The following is a 20,269-nucleotide window of genomic DNA, read 5'->3' on the forward strand; positions in this document are numbered from 1 at the left end:
AAACGCTCTCGTTTCACCTGTTTACTAGAAGTATTACCCTACTATATATAGGAGGGTGAAACTGTATTGCCAAATTTTGCTTAAAGCTACCGTAAAAAATGACTGGTGCCTCGGGAAAGCAAAAATTCATGTTCATGACTCTTCCATTATACGGCTGAAGTTGATTCATTACACACATTGACATTTCAAGAAAATATTAATTGAAAACTTTATGTCATTGGTCCTTTAAGTCCTTAAAATGGGGTTATATGGGCTGCAGAGAAAGACAGAGGTGAGCCATAGAAGCCACAAATGATTCCGAGTGAAGAGGTCAGTCATCCGTCATGCTTCTTCCTCTCTCTAAATGACTGTTATTATAACTAGCGAAGCCGATGCTTTATAATCATTTACGACCAAGTTAGAAAGGTTAAAGAGTATAATTCGTCTACCTGTGGTCACATAAAGTGGCGCTGCGTAGAATGAAAATAGCTTTTGAATGGCCCAGGCACAAGGCAGACCCATAAATTGTATTTCGTTCGAGTAAAACGACGGAACGGTCACAACAGGCGCACCATTGCCAATTAAAGTCATCCTGACCAGATTGAAGCCTGTGTAGCTATCTTGCTTAGACATAACTCTGACATAATTACCTACCCATGGTAGGTTCTTATCTTTCACATATGTATATATATTTATATATGTATTCCTCCTATGCTGAGTTGTACTTTAAGGCCACTTAGTTATTTCAATTTATTTGTAAAGTTCAAAATAGACAAAATCCGGTTTCTTAGATGTTCAAAATGCAGTGGTCGTCATAACACCAATTTGTCCCAGCTTAGATGACCCCCAATATTGATCGTGTAATATAACTTAATAACTTTTACTTTAAGAAAATAAGTTTTTTTTAGATGAAAATAAGAAATTTTTAAGCTTGCCTTTGAAAATATAGCCTTGAAAGGGGCAAAGCTATGGTAGAAAAATGAGCAGGCTATTCTGACCCCTCATCGTTCATCTCTCCTCTTTGTCTCTCTCTCACCTTCACGAGAGATAAGCGATTCGCATCGCTATCATCAGCCACCATGGATGTTCCTCACACTTACTATGGGCCGCTTCAGTGTCACGAGAGCACGGTATGGCCTTTTTCAGCCAAATGGATATATGGTACTTGCCTGGCTGTAGCATATCAACCGTTAGTCGCGCCCGCTCGTTTCAAACACGAAGTCGTCATCGTCGTCATTGCAGTTGCCACCCCCTTCATCTGCTTCTAATTGTAATGATTACTCGTTTGGTAGCAACGCTGTACCACCCGACGAGATTTAAATTTGTCTATTGCGCCATCGGAAGCTTCACACCATCATCAAGTCAAATTTATCTGGCCGCCTACTCAAAACCAACCGCGAGTAAATACGGATCGATGGCGACCCAAGCATAACGGTGAAGCGACGCTCTCGAAGCTGGTATGAGGGTCGAATAAGATCGAAATGACTGATAAACGGATACACTAATTTTCCGCCGCTTTGGCAAAAAAGAAGGGAGACGATCTTGTATCAAGAATTTCCCTGAAAACTGATTTGAAGTAAGAAAGCCTCTGATATAGCTTTGTCACGAGCCATATTTGAAGGCGATTTCTGCTATTCTCGTGAAGGTTCTCTATTAATGGTCGTTTTATGTTTACCTCTCGCTCACTCAATACATATTTTTATCTTTGTGTGTCTTTCGGTCTGGTCTCCTTTAAAGCAAAGGGAATGTAAATCGGTCTCCGGTGAAATCTGCGAGTAATTGCAGTTAGGCGGTATGGGTTTGAAGAGAGATTGAGCCTTGATGGTTGACAGTGGGGCGATGAAGGGTTGAACAAGCCTGATTTAGAAATCAAAGAGCCAGATATTCTCGTGCGTGAAGTAGTAGATGGATTCGGTAGCCACATAAAAAGTCATCGGTTAGATTGCTTCCGTCGACTAACAGCGATGACGACAAGGAGGTCGTTGTCGACTTCTAGCTTGCGGTTACCACCTTCTTCAGTTGGCATTGAATGATGCGTCAAAAAACTTATGGAGATTTGAAAACCATAACATCATTATCGCTATTATTTGATTACGCGACGTTTACGCTGGCAAAATTGTACGCTTAAATGCACTCCTGTGGTGCTTCTCTGCTATTCTGAATTGGGAACATTTGGATATTCCGCGAAAACAACGAATGAAAAACCAAGATGGTCACAAGGACAGATAATCAGAGTCGGGAAAAGAAGTCGTTTGAGCTAGAAGTATAAAGAGTCCACACTGAAACAACCATTGCTCCAAGGTTTAAAAAAGAGATGCTTCTAAAGCACTATATGAAGACAAAAGAACATACCGCGTCAAAACATATTAGAGACTTTGACTAATCAAAAAAACGCGGGCATAGTATACTACGAAGGTGGTACGAGGGTATGGCTGTCCTATTTCAGTCGAACCTTAAGCTCTTCTTTCTTAGAAGATAATGGAGAAGCGCATTGGTTGTAGGGAAATGTACGAATGTAATCTGGAACAACGATCTGTTCGTTTCAGTGGTTCGCTTGCCCACCATGGTCAGTCGGCTAATGTAAGGGTATTACCCTGCTGCCCAAGACACTCTGCAACGCGTCAAGGGACAACCAAAGGCAGCGGCGCATGCACTCTTTGAGCCGGTGCCCCTAGTCCCTATGCAGAGAGCGGATCAGGCCCCCGATTTATCATACAGTCTTTGTGTCACCTCTTTTTGGTAGTGGCCAAATGGTGTAGTCGTAATGGCATCACCCAAACGAGAAGGGACACCGACGAGCACCCTTCAATAGAACCTTCCTTTAGTCTTTCTTGATGAGTCTACAAATTATGCTTCTTTTTCCTCTTTATTTAATCACGCATGTTATGCTGTACAGGTCGGTGGTTGGGCTTGAACCAACCACCCCCGGCTTCGTCAACTATAGGCTTAGCCGTCCAAGCCACTGTGCCAATATCTCCTTCGTCTCACAAGGTATTACCAACGGTCAGGCCAACCGGGATGATATCGGATACACTTCCTGATCCCAGAATAGCCGTCAACCTTCACTAGTAGGCTTGCCCACCCCCTCCATCAGATAGATATGTTCGTGCCACAAGCCAGCGAGAAACGAGGAGCAAAGAGTCGTCTGTAAGCGCGGTCCCATCATCCGCTTTTTCCCTAACGTGCACGCGGCAAAGCCGGCTGCGAGCACTCCTCTTCGAAGGCAGCCAACCAAAGGGAGACATGGGATCAAAACCTTACGGGAGTAAAAAAAGACCCCTCTCGCTTGCCTTTCGCAAACTACGAGACGACAGAAGATCGAGTTAGTTGTTGCGCTCGGTGCGGACGGTTTTCATAAATGTGATTGGTATTTATCTAAGCCAACCTTCGTTGGCCTAACTGTCACTATTTTGAACAAGTTTACCCGTCGCTCGTAGCATGAAGATGAAATTGTCCGAGAGACAGATCATCAGAGGGAAAAGTCAATAGTCGCTACTGCGAAGGTATGTTTTTGTGTAGCAGCTCAGGGTGCACGAAGTCGCAGATCCTCCTCACAACCCTCTATAGCTCCCTCTGCTGGTCAAATCTTGGGGTAGCCATGACGCCATGTTAGTAATGAACTGACCGTGTCGACGATAGCGCTGGCCAGAAACAAATTATATATTGAGTTACAGCCAACGTAGGAAAAACAGTGAGGAAGAGTACAATCTTACGGGCAGACTAGTGCAGACCTGCCGTTCAAAATGTCAGCCAGCGAATGGAAGCAATTTTCCTGTGCTTTGGATCATAGAAAATTGTTAACTTTATTTTTATGTAGACAAACGAAAAAAAAATATATTAACATCTCTTTATATCCATTAAATGACGCTAGTTTTTTAGAACTGTACTTTTCGTGTTTGGTTTTAGTAAAAACTTGTAAAATGGTGCTGGACATTTTGGAATTTGCTGTCTTCCACTGGTGCATTCACAATGTAACACATTTGTTAGTGCGCTAAGTTTGAAGTTCGTTATTTATGTTATAAACAATCCTATTCTGTGGTGCGGGTCAAATAGTATGTTCACTGAATGTAGTCGCTTATATGAGGTACACGTTCAGTCTTTTATTGCTACTAATTATTATTATTATTATCTACCCAGTGCATGTGCCTAAGCACGGTAATAAGCATCGCTCAAACAAAAAATATCAAAATGACAATATTTTATAAATCTGAAAGAAAAGGTACGAACATTTTTTTTAAACTTCTGACGTTTACAGTCATTCTCAGAAACAAGTATCATCTCTCGGCTATAAAGTGCCCACAATCTGACCAGAAATTTGCTTAGCGTACGTAATTAGACGAATCGTACTTTTTTTACGGCTTAGAATATGGTTTTACAATTATTTTTTAAAATGATTACCCTTAGTAGTAAATATTACCCGTAGTAAATAAATCCCGATCTAACCTCTTGTTTGAAGACGCAAACTACTTTATCTACTCTAAATTCTGAAATGATTTGCACCAGGGAGCAAAATCAGTTGACTAGGTATGTATCTTCTAGCGCAAATAAATATCTTACGTCGCAATCCTCATTATTCGAAGGACGCAACGTCGCCTGTCTCCATCTGGGAAGCGTGTCACAGCTAAAACAGCCTTCGTCACCCGAAGCAGGGAGGAACGTCTCTACTTTCATTTATTCAAGAAGAAACTTACAGATGTTTTAACTTTCACGTACTCAGTGAAACTTAAACAATGTAAATCTAGAAGTGAATGTAGAAAAAGGTACAGCTCTTTCACCGTTTTTTTGTAACACCGTTATCATTGTCCTGTCATAGGATAGTATCTTTCTCAGCGCATGTAGCTGAGTTCTTTCATGCGTACTTAGTGTTATTATTCCTCAGTCTTCTAATTCGCAGATCGCCACCCTCGGCGCTTTCACCAGCTTGAAATGAAGTTTGGCAAAGCTCTAAGGAGCCCCTGTTGTCGCAACTCTCCCAGGAGAGCCTGAGGGCGGAGGAACTTAAATATCAGCTTCGATATTATTCCCAAATGGACCCTCGGAGGTTGCTCGCACTTCGCAGATATGCCCATTGAGACGCACGAACTGCTTAGGTCGTCTGCCACTCTGATGTTGCCTGAATACGCCTTTCGAGAGGAAGGTAGGCTATCTCTCGGCCCATATAAGCAGCCCCGCATGTAAGAATGTGATTGATCCATCTAGCATAGTCGGTCTCACGTGTACTGATATGAGTGTTCAATAGGTATCGATCGGTCGACCATGAATGGTACAGACTTGAGCGGGGTCAGTACCCATACATCAGATCAACAGGAGGAACTATAATTGGCCAGTAATATATGAGCATCGAAACAAGCACATAACCGATCATGACAATTCTTGCATATGGTCACCACGTACAAAGTTATTACAGATCTAGCAACAAAGTCTTTCAGCATACGAGGACAAGCCAGCCTGGACGTCATCATTGCTAGCAAACTAACTAACCTCTACTACTAACCTAGCGTAGTGTGTGTGTTTATTTTGGCTAGCACTAAGCTCATACAGGTCCGCAAATTCCACAAATCTAGGAAAACGAAAGGACAAACGCATGGGCAAATTGTGAACAGAGATTAGGATTAGCCGATCATGCTGGTCGCATGGTCACAGCAGAATCATAGCGTGAGCGAAAGAGAAGACCATAGGCTGCGTTCAAAACCGGCTTGCTCGCTAATATCATTGCTGTTGTTGTTGTTGTGTATGCATCTTTGTGCGCGCGTGTCTGTGTCGTGGTTATTAGCAGATGACGATGACCGGAGCGACAGATGACCAGATCAACTGGTCTCTATCCACTGGAGCCTTTGCAGTGACCCGTCCCTTACTGACAGAAGAAACTAGTAGCTGGTGGCTCTGGTAGAGAGCTGTAGGCACCACGAGAGTGGTAATTGGATACGGAAACGAAAAGTGAGCGAGCCCACTCGCATAGAGACAGCACAGAGCAGGGCACCAAGAACAGGACATCGAAACGAGCCTTTTGCTTCGCCTACTCAGAAGGGTTGGAGGTGTCGAAGGGAAGAGGTCATTTTGGTACCTGAATATGGCGATACGGGATCAGCTATCCCGCCATGTAGCTGACGCAGCAATGTCATACAAAACTAGTTTAGATACCATTCTATGAACAGCAGCAGCCAGCACTTTTATCACAATCTTAACTAGCGGGATCTGCTGACTTCGAGGGTATATGTGCTCTCCGCAATTTTTTTCGATTTTTGCGAAAGGCCATTTGGTATTGAACTAAGCTTATTAACTACTAGCTTTAGGTTAATTATTGACACGGGAATAGGTATTGCTTACGTGTAATTGCATATATGCAGCCAGTAAAGGGCATAAATCTATTGCAAGCTTAAAGTGTATCTGTTATATAGAAGGAAGCTTATCTTTCTGACGACCTCGAAAATGGCCAGTTGATGCTAAGGGCACGTGGTAAAGAAACCGATCTTACCATGCAGAACGTATTGATCAAAACAGAACAAACCGTTTTGATTAACATGTCTTAGCTTATAGTGTTTTTTGCGTCGTTGTAGGCCAACCTAAGTTCTTTAATCCTTGTACATTGTAAATTGTCGTTGCTAGCGACCTTTCACTTCATATATATATATGATGCTAGTAGTAATAATGTTATATATCATAGGCTCTTCCTACGACCAGATGTAATTAACCCTTAATCGAACTAGTAAATATAAGAAATGGAAACAATAGAATTAGGAGTCTTGCCAATCCTGACTGTCTTTATACTTTGACTGTACAATTTCATAAGACGCCATTCCTTTGTTCGCACAAAGTTCTTAGTCCACAGTGGTACTCCGATCCTTTATATGGCAAATCCGTTGTATTTACAATATATTCACTAGTGTACATGGTAGACGTTTGCATTGATGCTTGGTTTTCCCACAAAATATCATATATTATCCTAAGTTGAGCACCTGTTTACAGTTGTAGAGAATACTTACGGTTTGTAGCAAGTATACTTGGAACGCGTTAGTTAAATAAAATAGGTTGTACAATGTCAAAATATCTCTAAATAGGTTGTACGAACTTTCTATGTATAAAGCTTACATTAGCTCTACATTGTGCCTGTAGTTATAGGTTTTATATCGAATTGAGTAAATGCAACGGCTGCCATCGCCCTGTATTGGGAACTTAGACGAATTTCAACAAAAAAATCTGTAAAACAGTCTATCACCAAAGGTTAACTGGCCCTCTATTTCTTTTAGAGCCCACTATTTATAAATCATCGGATTGTAATCTACTGAATGGTCCGCTGCTGTTGAGCCTGTTGTTGCTGTTTGTTCCGCCTGTCAATTACCATTGTGGTATGAACGCCATTGTTTGTGGGTCGCACTTTAACCCGGAGATTGGACAGGGTTGACGCCTGCCGTAGAATCCGCCTGCCTCTCAACGATGAGCGGAGATTTCTTGTCGACACTTGATATCGCTGGATACTTCGTGAAGTTAATTCACGAATCCGTCGCATCGACTCCTCAAATTTTCCTTCACCGGGTACCTGATTCCAGGAAAATCTGCAATGCCTCGAAGTCACTGGCATATCTTTGAGCTCAATATTTTCAATATGCTCCCTAAGATGGAACAGATCGTCGTTGACGCATCTGTCGTCTAGTTCCTCGTTAAAGTTACTTCTGCGATCTCCCGTCATTTGTTTCTGCAGCTTGGAAATTCGCTCGAGACTCTTCAATGCGCTATCAAGCTTGCTGGTAAGCTTCTTCGCTGGCGCATCTTCGTCGGCTTGAACGGACGCGTCGGTTGTTGAGAACGATTTAAGTAGCTTACTTTCCGGTGCTGGCTGAAGTTTTTCATCAGCATCACTGAAAAAAATTGCAAAAAACTGTAACAATAATTGAGGAGAGACAGATATTACTATAATTTTTAGCGTTGTGAGTAACCGAACTGTGTCTGCCTTATATGCAAAACAATTTTAAAAAGAACCATTAAGCATCTCGCGTCAGAACGTAGATATGTTAAGCTCACGATATAAACAGTTTTATTGCGCCGACACGGCGAATTATATCAGTTCTGCCGGTTATAGCAGTTACTAGGTGTAGTGCAAAGTTTTTTAACCATTGAGATAGCTTGACTGTTCAAAAGTTAGGCGACGCTAAGAGTAAATCCTACTAATGGTAACAGCAGCAGCTTCTTACCTTGAATCGTACTCATCAGAGTCATCTACAGCTACGTCTACGATGGGATTAAAGCGAACTTGTTTCGCCTGTGATTTGTCGAGGTACAATAGCACGCCGCAGAGAAATGCACGACTTGACATCATGTGGAGATCCCCAAGAAGATCGGAGAGTACACACAGATTAAGTTTTGCCCCACTTTTCAGCCGAGCCTGCTGTAGGTTCAGGGTGTCCAGTGTGGCATCCAGTTCCTTCTCATCCACAAGCATCAGGCGAGACATGCGCACTGCGTAAGTTTTGCTGGCTTTCCGAACAGCCGCAAACATCCGCTCGAAATAGCTCATCGGACTAATGCGAACATTTGATTTCTCCGCGGTTGGTTGGCGTAATTTGGTCCGCGTGCTACACACGTCCTGACAGAAACTGTTGTAGAAATCGCTTAAGGCCTCACGGTGCACTTCCTCTTCCGATAGACTCGGTATGTAAACAATCTGCGCCACGTATGGCAGCCAGTGAGGTGGTACGAAGCGGTTTAGATAGAGTTGCTGAGCAAGACGTACTGATTCAGAATCATCTGTTGCCTAATCGAAGCGATCAAAAAACAAAAGAGGACAATGTACCTTTAGCCAGCGCTGACTTGCCGGGGAGATGCAACTATGATACGGACAAGTTAAGTTTGTACGTCGGTTCGTACTGGGTAATCTCACCCGGAGTTGCAGGTAAAGGCTTCTGGAATAAGTAACGACTACAGGCGTAAGATTGGATCCTACCATATTTCGTTAGATAGCTTACCTGGTGTTTGAGACGGGGTACAGCATATTTTCCACCAAAATAAACGTATCTCTGTGTAATCAAGAAGGTTTACATGAAAACGCTAGCCGGTAAGAAACATTAGCTTACTCGATACACACGGTTCCGACTACATAAGAAAGAATATTAGTTCCTTAAAACGTTTGCCTGTCTATGCTGTGTCTATAGTAGCATTTTCAGATAGACATGTTTGTGGTCTCATTGCATATTACACATATATAATAATAATACAGAAAGGATGCTGCCAGCTAGATGTGGAGTACTGATCAACAGTTGAAATAGAGATCCAGGTCTGCGTAGCCAGAAGCTACAGAAAAGGTGATCTGTGCTGTTTCGATCTAAGATCCAGCAGGTCAACCCCTCCCTGTCAAGCATATCAATTGCCGTTAACTCCCCAGTGCATAAGCCGCCTCACTTCAAATGCTGCCACGCAGTTCCGCCTTTCTACAGCGCGATGCCAGATCTCCCGTAATTAGCTTTTCATTGCTCGGCCGCTACCCAACAAACGGTCCTGTTGCGGGAAACTGGCTCGGCGACCACAAGCAAGCGCAAATTGACTCTTTCACCGATAATACTACCCACATCGTTGTAGTACTAGCCGGAGAAAGACGAGACACCGGCTATGCATTGACAAATACTCGACGGGCGGAGTATCCTCTCGGCCTTAATATCCCTGTACGCCGCTTGCAGACCCAGGGTAACTAATGTGGCTTCACCGAAGACTCGCCGGATCGGGCCGACCCACCCGACACAGGTGGGTCATCAAGCGACCCTTGTCGTTGTCAATCGTAATAGAGCATCGTTCAGACGACAACCCAGGAACAGGGGAGTCGGGCGGAGCAGACTCTGACCATCTGAGAGAGCGACGTTGGCTCGCAATTTAGCAGCAATGTAAAAGGCCTGCTCATGCCAATGGTTGCATTTATGAGACATTCGCTATTCATTCGATGGAGTTATCTACAAGGACATAGGCCTATACCAGTGCACGTGGATCTGTATAGGTATGATCTACTAAGCAGGATGAGATCCTGGAAACCAAAAAGTGGATAAGTTTACAACTAGGACGAAGTAAGTAAAAAAGCAATTGACTACTCGTGAACCTCTAGCTCATTTTTTTTTGTGAAAGTAAAGCTAATATTTTCTGCATTGTGAGCCCAATTTGTTCTCCAACCTTCTGCCTTCGAAATTGACTCAGTCAGTATACGACACCTGTAATGAATAACACATACGGAGCTCTTTCAAGAAGTAATTATGCGGTTATAAACGAAACCATTTGTTGAGAAATACTTGTAAGTTGTAAAGAAAAACTACTCTTTTTCGTATCCGTCTAAACTTATACATAGGCCGTGAGACAAAAGGTTAGCTCGGTTTAATGAGACGGACTGGACTCTGCGCGATCCTCCTTGTGCTGTTACCTGGAAAAGTCGACTTCGTAGTTGATAGCAGAATAGCATGTTAACGAAACATCTCAACAAGGCAACTTCCCGAGGTCCACCCGAGTCGTCAGCGTGATGAAGTGAAAGAGCCAGCTGGTCCAGTAAATGGCCACTGGCTTCGCTACAGAGCAACAGCAGTTGGATTGACCGACATATCAGCTGCAATCGTGACGGCTGGAAAAAAAAATTTATATGCCTCAAAAATTTTCGGCGAGATTGAACGTGGAGGTGTCTGGTTTTATTGAAACCTAAAAATATAAAGCTGACAAGGCGATGCACGTATTTATCAGAAAATCGACTACCTGACCCGGAATCTCGGCGAATACCTCAACCATCAAAAGTGTCGTATGAGGTGCGTCGAACGAACTCCGCGAGGATTCTTGAAGAAACTCGTTGAGCAGAAGATCGAGGCCGTCGATAAAGAGTTCATCGGCCGCAGTCGGATGAAGCCGAAGCAAGTTTGACACAGGCACCGCGACCGCATCGCAAATTTCACCATCTGGAACAATGTTAAGCAAAAAAAACATGCAATCAACGTGACGTTAATTTAATTGGGACGTTTATGAAAATAATTACAACTATTATTCATAAACGCCAAACGTTGTCGACATTATCCATATATGTTGACGAAGCCATATGGTTACTTAAAACACTGATATATTTAGCTCAGATAAATCTGACTGCGTTTCGAACGCCAATGTATAATAGAGTTGCACAGAAAAATTAGTGTTTACTATTAGAATTAGCTTTGCTCTCCTGTCTCGACTCAGCTCTGGCTGATATTTATTTCACCTTTTTTTATTAACTGTTTTTGTTATTAACTCCCCCTTTCACGGTAAGCGGAAAGCAAATTCCACTAGACATCTATAAGGAAGATGCTGAAAAGCATCCAAATGAGAATTTGCAACTAGTCCTGAGAGAAATTCGAAAGAAAATATGTGCCAAAAATAATCATCCAGCCCAGCTCCTTCTCAATAGACATTCAAAAGAAAAACAATTGACAGCTATTTCCAAAAGAGCCCCGAAATCGACTTAACTTTTTGTTAGCGGGATACTACTAAAGGTACAAAGCTATTATACAGACGTATAAGGAGTCGAAGTTTTGAAGAGAAATTATTTAATTACGCCTACCGTATAATTTCTGTAACTAACGCAGCTCATCCCAATATCCTGATTAAAGATATTTGTTGACTTTTTTTTAGAAAGCATTCAAACACTTGAAATATATATATATATATATATATATATATATATGGATATATATATATACATATATAATGACTTAGAGCTCATACAAATCAAAACTATAACTAATAATAAGTTATTTGCATATAATATCAACACTGGACATTTATATATCTTTATCTGTACACTGCTAAACTTCTGCATCTGTTAGTTTGTACAACCCAAATTATCTGGCTACTTTTTGCGGTCGTTAGCATTTTATTTTGAATAACGCTCCGCGCAAGAGGAAACCAGTTGGATAAGTTCTCTTTTCCCCAAGGAAGTTTATTTAATAGAATTGTTTATTTTGCGATATTTGCCTTTTTTAAACGTGTTTGTTACAGGAATATTTTATAACTATAAAAAAAAAGCTATAGGGGCTAAGGTGGGCTATATTTTCGCAGAGTTTTTGGAGAGAGATGTTTCTTACTGCTAGACAAATGTTTACATGGGGGCTTAAGCAGGGGATCGTGCTTGAAACAAGCCGAAAACTATCGTCGAGCGGAATGAAAATGCTCTACATATTTTTATAGTTAAAATGGATATTTCGGCGGACAAATGGTCATTGAACAGTTTGTCTTGCCCACGAAACGATTGGGTAAAAATGCGTTTCGCACTAAATGTAATGGCTTTTTGAAGCGACTTCTGATAAGTGTCAGTTGAAAGGCTGCAGCGGCTGACTTTACCAATAGTTTGATTGAGTATTTTTCTCTCAAAAATATCCCCTCAGGATTTTCTGATAGACGTATTAAAATTTCGAAGACCTTTTCACTACATAAAGCATCACATTGTTGACGCTGGTTCTTTGCGCTGGTCAACAAATTTTGACAAATTGAGTCAAGTATATTAAAAATTTACCTGAAGGTCTACGTAAAAGGGGTATTTTTTAGTGCCAATCGAAAGCTCTCGACGAGTTGAGTTGCGATATTCATACACCGGAATTTCAATTATCAGCAAAACACGCTGATTTTAAAGGTGAACCCACAATATGTTGTTTAACATAAGAGAGGTTTTTTTTAACGTCAATGATAGATCATGACGAGCTGAAAGTTGATATTTTTATCAACTTCAAAATTAAAACAACGAATGTAAAGCTAATTTTTTTTGTTTTTATCAAAAAAAGATTTAAAAGAAAAATGCCAGAAAAACAAAGATATGTGACTATTGCTAACAAAAATATGAAAAAATCCTTATGTTTTGCTTGATTATATCTTGGAAACAGAATCAATCACAGGGTCAGTTTACGAACGTTTCTTAGAGGTCAGATAAGCAGCCTACCCGCCCGCGTACTTTCCGAAAATAACAATTAGCCAACAACAGAGACTTCGTAATCACATTGTAATGTAAAAAACGCACAAAAAGTCAATATGTCATAAAACAAAATGACTTGGTTGGGCGCCCGGGCGAGCATATTAGAAGAAGTTGAATAAATAACTGCAAGAGGGCAACAAGTTAGCCGAGGCCAACGGGACACCTGTTTTTTTATCTTCTAGTTTACATCAGACTCATTGAAGTATCAGTGAATTAATTAAAAAAAAAAAAAAAGAATCATGAGCCTGTTACGAGGTAGGTATTTTTAGGAAATAAACAGAACTTCATGCTAGTAGTAAGGTGATTAAAAAAAAATAGTACACATTTTGTTATTAATATGATAGCAAGACACCTGCTTATATATTGTAGAAAACGTTTATTATAATCAAAAGTCGTCATACCAGTCTCGTGTAAACGTAACAGGATTAGGTCACGTAGGCCTCCAGCGGCGCGTCTAGTCTCGTTGAGGCTAACCGCGAAAAGCGCTTCGAGCAGTGGAAGACTCAAGTTTTCGCTCAATTTTAGCGCGTCACGCCAAAAACCTGATAAGAATAACAGCTCCAATGCCTGAAAGAACAGATGTAGGTGGAGTGATACATTTAAACGAAAGGTCTCCTGTAGTTATATTATGCACTTAATTCGAAATTTACGCTATAAATAGCATAGACTTTTGAAGTTAGTTTTTAAAAGGACAGATTTTTTAGAAGCATTTTTAGCCGTTGTCCCTCACAGAACGTTTCTTCCAACCCTGATATTGATAATAATAATTTTGAGTCGATTAAACCTCTGATTTTAATGATTTATGCACTATATTTTTGGAGAATATTGTCATCATATTGATTTGCAATGTTGCTATGGAAAGGACCATTTCATTTTACTGCTACTATTCAATGGGCGTATTTGTTTCCAACCTTTATATGTTACCCTTTTTACGTCTGGGAAAGCTGCTATACGTACCAATATCATACGTATAAATCACATGTATGACTGCTTAATTCGCAATCTCTCAGGATCTAATATTGTTTACGATAGACAAGCATAACAATCTCAACGGTATGCTTCGAATACTTGAGCTGTAAAGGTACTGTAGATTGCGAACGCGTGTCATTCATTGTTCGCAGAGTAAATTTCCCCAACACCTTTTATTTCCACGCCCGATCTGGACGGCAACACATTTTGCCACAAACAGAATGAAGCTAAAAGTTCGGGTTCAAAATTAGAATTGTTCATACACCTTAAAGTCTGTAATGGGCTTCATTGTGGTTGACTCATGAATAGATTTTATTATCACCTGCAAGGATTTTGAGAGATGCGCCTTCGCAGACCGAATTCATATAAAATATATATCAAAAGGCCGAGAAGCACCCTTCGCAGGCAGCTGGAAATAATCCTCATTCGTCTCAATAGATATATATCCTGTCTAGAATTCAGGTGATTTGTTTTGGTTCGAGTCCACACTCTACTAATTTTATAAGTTTGCGGTGTATGGCAAACTTTTGTGTGTAGTAACTTGACGTTTCCCTTTAATTTTATATATAATAATAACATTTTTGCTATGAGATAGACAGTGCTATATACATGGTACGGCCGAGCTTACTTCTGCCTCAGAAGAGAATATCTACTTATCTAATCTGTCCCAGTATAGAGCCGCTTTGCTCGTTTACGAAAAAGTGACATATATTATAAATGGTTGTATTGAAAAATTTGTTCATCCATCTTCCACCTTCTCGGAGAAAAAATCCAAAAGTATATCAATGCCTCTTCCCTTAATTTTTGCTTGCCCAAGTTAACCAGCATCTCATTCAAAGAGTCCATATCTAGTAATCTTGAAGTAACGAAATCCGCCATGCAAACTTAGCCTTCGATCCCACACCTGATGAACTCGATTAACGAACTAGAGAAAATAAAAGTGATTAACGTATACCATGTAATACCTTCCGACAATTCCGTAAAAACGACAAATCCCTAAAGGGCGTTTTGTTATAGAATAGATAAGAGATTAAAGGAAAGAAAAGTGGAATACGTACGACTGAAGGTTGTTTCACTTTAGACGCAAACATCCTCAGTAAGTGCCGAACCTTCGACGACTTCGGCAGAGTCTTAAACAGTTGAGTCCCTTGAGATTCGAGGACAATCATAAGAGCTTCAAAAGCCCGGGTTTCCTGTTTTGTTTCCAAAAGACGTCGGAGGAATTCTTTGGATTGCGAAGATATTTCTACAAAGCAGACGAAATTAGATAAAAGATTAAGCCTTGTATTAGCGATAGAAAAAAAGTTCTGAACTGATAATGAGAATAGCTACATTTTGCTATAGATATTATAGTGCTTTCAAATACACGAGGGGCTTCAGTGCTATAATTGATTAACGCACACCTCTTTTAGCACTTTGCCAACAGTTGTAATAGTGAACAAACAAGGATGGAGCCGCGCTACTTCAAAGCTTAATCTTTGCAAAGCTATTTACCCTAAACTATCATGAGATAGTAACTACACAGGATGTGAACATTGGGTTAATAGTTGCTGCTATGTTACTACGCCATTTTGTAAGTTCGCCGAAGAAAAATTCAGATAAGTTGAGCCATACCCACCCCGGCTATCCCTTCTAAGGCGGTAGCTTCTTGATGCTGCATTTAAAAGGTGGTTACGAGGACTTGTTTTCACAGAAAAGACTATCTGAGAGTACAAAAAAGAATGGGTGCAATGCCAGATTTCTATGACAGAACATTCGTGAAAAACGAAGCAAGCAGATATCTAATAAAAGTACAAACTTACCTCATTTGTAACGTGCTCTATAAACATTTTATCAGTAAGCTGATTGGTTTTTGTGGCATATTTATGTGCGAAAACTCAATTCACGCCCAGTTCATTTACTGAATTCGACTTACTGAAGTGCAAAAGCAACTGCTGCTGGGGGTTAACTTTATGCACACAAATTTCTACTAGCGGTCCAACCTTACCAGGATTTTGCAGAAGACAATTCATTGCACCGGGCGTATCACCATTATAGAAACACTCCGTGATGCTGCTTGCTCTCCGACGTCTTGGCGGTGCCCCTCGGGATTTCGATCGCTCCAGTCGGGTATGCAGCGTACCACCGCCTTGTTCAAACGTCCGAAGTGCGATCTTGTATCGATCCAACATCTGATCACGGTATTTCTTACGCTTATCAGCTTTCATAAAGCGACGTAATCCGAATACCATCAATTTCACAACTGGCATTGACTCCAGCTGGACTGCCCATTCTAACACGTTACATAAAACACGGCTGATCTCCTCGAGTTGATCTGTATAAGGTAGATGAAGTGAAATCAAGACCAGCGTCAATAGCACTACACTAAATATGATCAGCCTGACTTTAACAGATGCCAAATGGGGGTGACCTGTTATTTGAACTTATACGGACATAGGAGCAGAATAAAATGAGTTATTATTTACCAGGTTTGGTCAGCGCAAGGCCCCTGCTTAGGTTCCTTCGGACAATTGCAAGGAGAATGACATGTTCCTTCCGTAGTAACCTGATAGACGCCAGATGAAGGCATAACTCGCTAAGCACTGATATACAAAGTGGTCGTGCACTGAGAAGTCGGCTTAGATATCGCGTGTGACGTGAGGTTTCCACGGAGATCGATAAAACGTCCTGACCGCACACGAGGATCGAGTCTGTCGTTGTGCCCAAGAGCGGTCGTAGTTCGACTGGTTCACCCCTATATATATATTTTATAATTCAATACAGGCCATTAACTGGGTGTAGTTCAGTATATGTTCCGATTTAAAAATGACGTGCTCGCTATGACGCCTGCATGCCCACGCTTGCGCACGGGTGGCGATCTGGCTTATACACATTTCCCAGGGATAGGCTCATGCCTAGGCTGCAGCACATGATGAGACATCTCTTCTCTCGCTTGCCAATGAACTTCAATTAACAGCGCCTTTAATTCAGCGAAATCCGACTAGGCCGTTTACTTTATCTGATTTTTTTCACAGTTGTCGCCTACGGAATAGCTTCTATATTGCCATACATCACTTCAACATTTTGGCTCCATTACCATTGCATAACTTGTTCCCTGCGCGCTGTATTGAAACTTGTACTTTTGACTCCTATGTTATACTACCATGCTTGCCCATCCCGAATCGCTTCAGCCTCTATATGCTATACTCTAAGCTAAAATCACGACAGGCCTGAGCAAGAGATGACTTGGTTTAACCCAATAAGGAGTTTCGTTACGTGTTGAGAGTCGCTGATCAAATTAACATTGGCCTTGGCCTTTGAGCTAGACGACTATAGCTTTGTTTTTGTTTGATTAGTAGCCGTGTACTAGCTAACTCGAAAATAGAATCGTGGTAAATCATCGTCGGAACATACAGTAGGAGCATAAGACATGTTTTTTTTTGACATATCCTTATGTCATTTCGAACAAACCGTTCGCTTGATTGCATGATGATCGACGATAAACCATGGCAAAATTGTACCTACTCTAATAACGTGTAGTTAAAATGGGCCAAGAACGACTCTATGACGTACTGCTCAAAAATCAGAGTAGTCCTTATGGAATTACGTGATTGTTAAGAGACAAATAAATACTAGACTATTTTTGACAGTTGGATATAGGTCACTTGCGTCTGAAAAAGCATGAAATAATTTACTTGAACGATATATTATACAATAGCTACGTATACGACACCTACACTTCTACGCTTATAACATGCATCCAGCTGTCCGGAACCCCATGCTCGTTCCCAGTTTGTTCGAAACCAAATAGACTGTTCATGAACTTAGCGAGAATGGCCAGCTTGCCTCCCGGCGATAAAATTAATATTAGTTCCGAGTTTCGACACCAGGTCGCGTTGACGACGGCTTCTTCGGTGAAGTCTCGCCGGAAGTGAGGTAAGGCGGCCGAATTGTGAATCAGGTGAACCGACGACGGGGATGTCATCAACAAGCACGAAAGGTCGGGCGAAGGCGAAAGCGACGACGAGCACGAAAACAGTGATTGTGACGGGTCACGAAGGTGCCACTGATTCTGTTTGAAGTACAACAGATTTGATCGGTGTATGATGTTATTAATACGTGGCCAGACTTTATTAATAAATTTGGCTTGTCATCGGATCGTATCTTCCTCAAGGGACATTGGGTTCAATCAGGGGTACTATTATCTAGTTTCTAGTTAGTTACTTCGCATCCCCATGGTAGTGTAGTGGTGAAGTGTTTTTTTGCTAAACTCGAAAACGTGCGAGCTGAGTGGGGTCCGAGGCCCAGGGTAGATACAATATGTTTCGTGCTGGAGAGGCTCAGCCCTTTGAGACAATGGTTTATCAATGCTGTACTGGTCGTAAGGATCGAAGCATTCACTCGAGCGAGCTACTTCATGAGAATACTGCTGAGAAGGTGGTTGTTTATCGATTATAGGAGAAAATGCATTGCGGATAATCATGAGTTTCAACGCGTCTTTTCACTAGATAGATATGAAGGCGGCATCATATTTTTTTCATATACCTTGTCAAGGTATTTGTATCCTATGTTGCAGACGATGAGTCGGTTATCATCGAGGAGCCAAGCGAACGTCGCATGTACGTCGCTCTCGTTGGAAACGGCGCAGCCCCCGAAACGAATCGTGGCCCCTACTGAAGCCACAAAGGGACACGCGAACGCTTCCCAAGAAAGGGTTTGTGCGCTGAATTTATATACTGTTAGTTCTCCACAGCTTACAAGAAGATTTCCTTTTGCGTCGACGGCGAGCTGGTCCACTGAAGCGAAATATTGGCAAAGTATACATAACATCAGTCTCTTCTTTGCTGTAAACATTATGAATTCTTACTATTGACAAATGGCTGAAATGCATACAAACAGAAGGCAAATAAACCTGGACTGACGCTGATATATTCGGTTGATCCCCAACTTTTCTCTTAGTTCAGTAGAGCTAGTCCTCCTGACCATCAAAGCTTTTCTTAAATAAAGTATATGAGATACTCTTCTAGTGGTTTTAGCAGCGATTTTTAGTTGTTTATAATAATCTGTTCTCTTTGAAGACTCTGAAGTCAGACGAACAGGAGAAGCACAACGGAAGCTGAAAGGTAAAAAAAAAAAAACCCATCCCAGTATAGAATCGTAGACTGATGCTTTGACAGGGTGAATAACACACGAGGTAATCTGCCAAAGCTCTGGCCTCTTAAATTAGATGCCTTTAACCAATTGCTTTGAAACCTTTCGGGAATATACCCCGATGATCGTAGATTATTATGAGAAAATTAGATACTACTGTATCTATGCGTGAGTTTATTTACTGCTGCCGCCCCCCATATTTGTCCGTGAGCACTGTTAACGGCCTTTCGTGACAAAGTTTGAGCTCGCATTCGACCTTTGCATCAAGATAGAATCGAATAATCCTCTTTGGGAATTCCACATTGTTATAACTAATGGTCCAATTTTGCTCGTTTATCATCGAATAGAAAGACCATTCAAGTGCTTATTCCGCCGTTTCGCTTACGTATATCTGCGTTAACTGATAAACATATACCTCTTCTATACGGTCAGCAATAACGTTCGCACATTTTACTCTGACAGCACGGATTACGTGTCCGTCCTCTTTTACACACTCTCTCTTTTTCGCTGAATGTCGTTAAAAAATTGTTATTTAGTGTAGACGTATGCATTTAGCAAGAAGCTACTCTTTAGAAAAGTGCCTTCCGTCCAGTTTAGCTTCTATGCACCGCCTGAAGAGAACAAAGTAAATGACTACGATTCCAATCGATCGGTTGCAATGATACAACTGCGCATCTGAAGTTATGCTTCCCTTCGAAGGATGTATTTCGACTCAGAATAGCGCAACCTAAATGGAAAATCTGTTGGCAGTACTGAAAGTACGCGTTTTGCTGAATTGGATTTCATTTTATGTTAGTATAAAACAAGATTTTGAATTTTAGATGATTCTAAGAGTATCTACTTCAGGGAAGGCTGGATTTACGTTATTTAAAAGATATCTCTGCTACGCCATTGAGCGAATCGATGTTCTTCTTTCTTTATTTCATATCCAATCTCCTAAAATTTCAAATGTTATGTAATTTCAACATCTAATTCTGTGAGATTTCACACTAAGTCAACTCCCGACGAAACCTTATCTCAAAAGACGCTTTTTCACAGTTTGTTCTAGACAACTATCACTTGAAAACTACCATTTAATATTTCTATATTTTATGGCAAAGGCATTCCACTCCCTAGCACTTGTGTCCATTCGAGACAGAGACAAAACTTTAGTTGACCACAAAGAAAAAATTTTTGCATTTTCAAGGAGGGGCTGTTTTCGAGAGATAGGACTCAATGGTGCAACAAACATTTTTTTTACGT

The 20,269-nt window shown here is 41.1% G+C and overlaps 1 protein-coding gene across 1 annotated transcript; it reads right to left on the reverse strand.

The window, feature by feature from the left end:
• Window positions 1-6,708: 6,708 nt before the first annotated feature.
• Window positions 6,709-16,086, reverse strand: LOC111270386 (uncharacterized). Its single transcript, XM_022850591.2, has 7 exons — window positions 15,885-16,086; window positions 14,956-15,143; window positions 13,330-13,495; window positions 10,696-10,892; window positions 10,373-10,567; window positions 8,169-8,728; window positions 6,709-7,835 (listed from the first exon to the last, which is right to left on the reverse strand). The coding sequence occupies exons 1-7, from the start codon at window positions 16,066-16,068 to the stop codon at window positions 7,259-7,261; spliced, it is 2,067 nt and encodes a 688-aa protein (XP_022706326.1). The 5' UTR covers window positions 16,069-16,086; the 3' UTR covers window positions 6,709-7,258.
• Between the last annotated feature and the right edge of the window lie 4,183 nt (window positions 16,087-20,269).

This window comes from Varroa jacobsoni, unplaced genomic scaffold (genome assembly GCF_002532875.2).
Source record: "Varroa jacobsoni isolate VJ856 unplaced genomic scaffold, vjacob_1.0 scaffold_1468, whole genome shotgun sequence".
Classification (NCBI taxonomy): domain Eukaryota; kingdom Metazoa; phylum Arthropoda; class Arachnida; order Mesostigmata; family Varroidae; genus Varroa; species Varroa jacobsoni.

Bases quoted from the DNA above. Each gene is read 5' to 3' on its own strand.
- LOC111270386 (XM_022850591.2), bottom strand. From the start codon at position 16,068: ATGTTGGATCGATACAAGATCGCACTTCGGACGTTTGAACAAGGCGGT. The intron at 13,496-14,955 runs GTACGTATTCCA...CTGTTCTTTCAG, and splicing joins AAGTGAAACAACCTTCAGTC to GCATTGGAGCTGTTATTCTT. The intron at 10,568-10,695 runs GTAGTCGATTTT...TTTTTTTTCCAG, and splicing joins TCGCCGAGATTCCGGGTCAG to CCGTCACGATTGCAGCTGAT.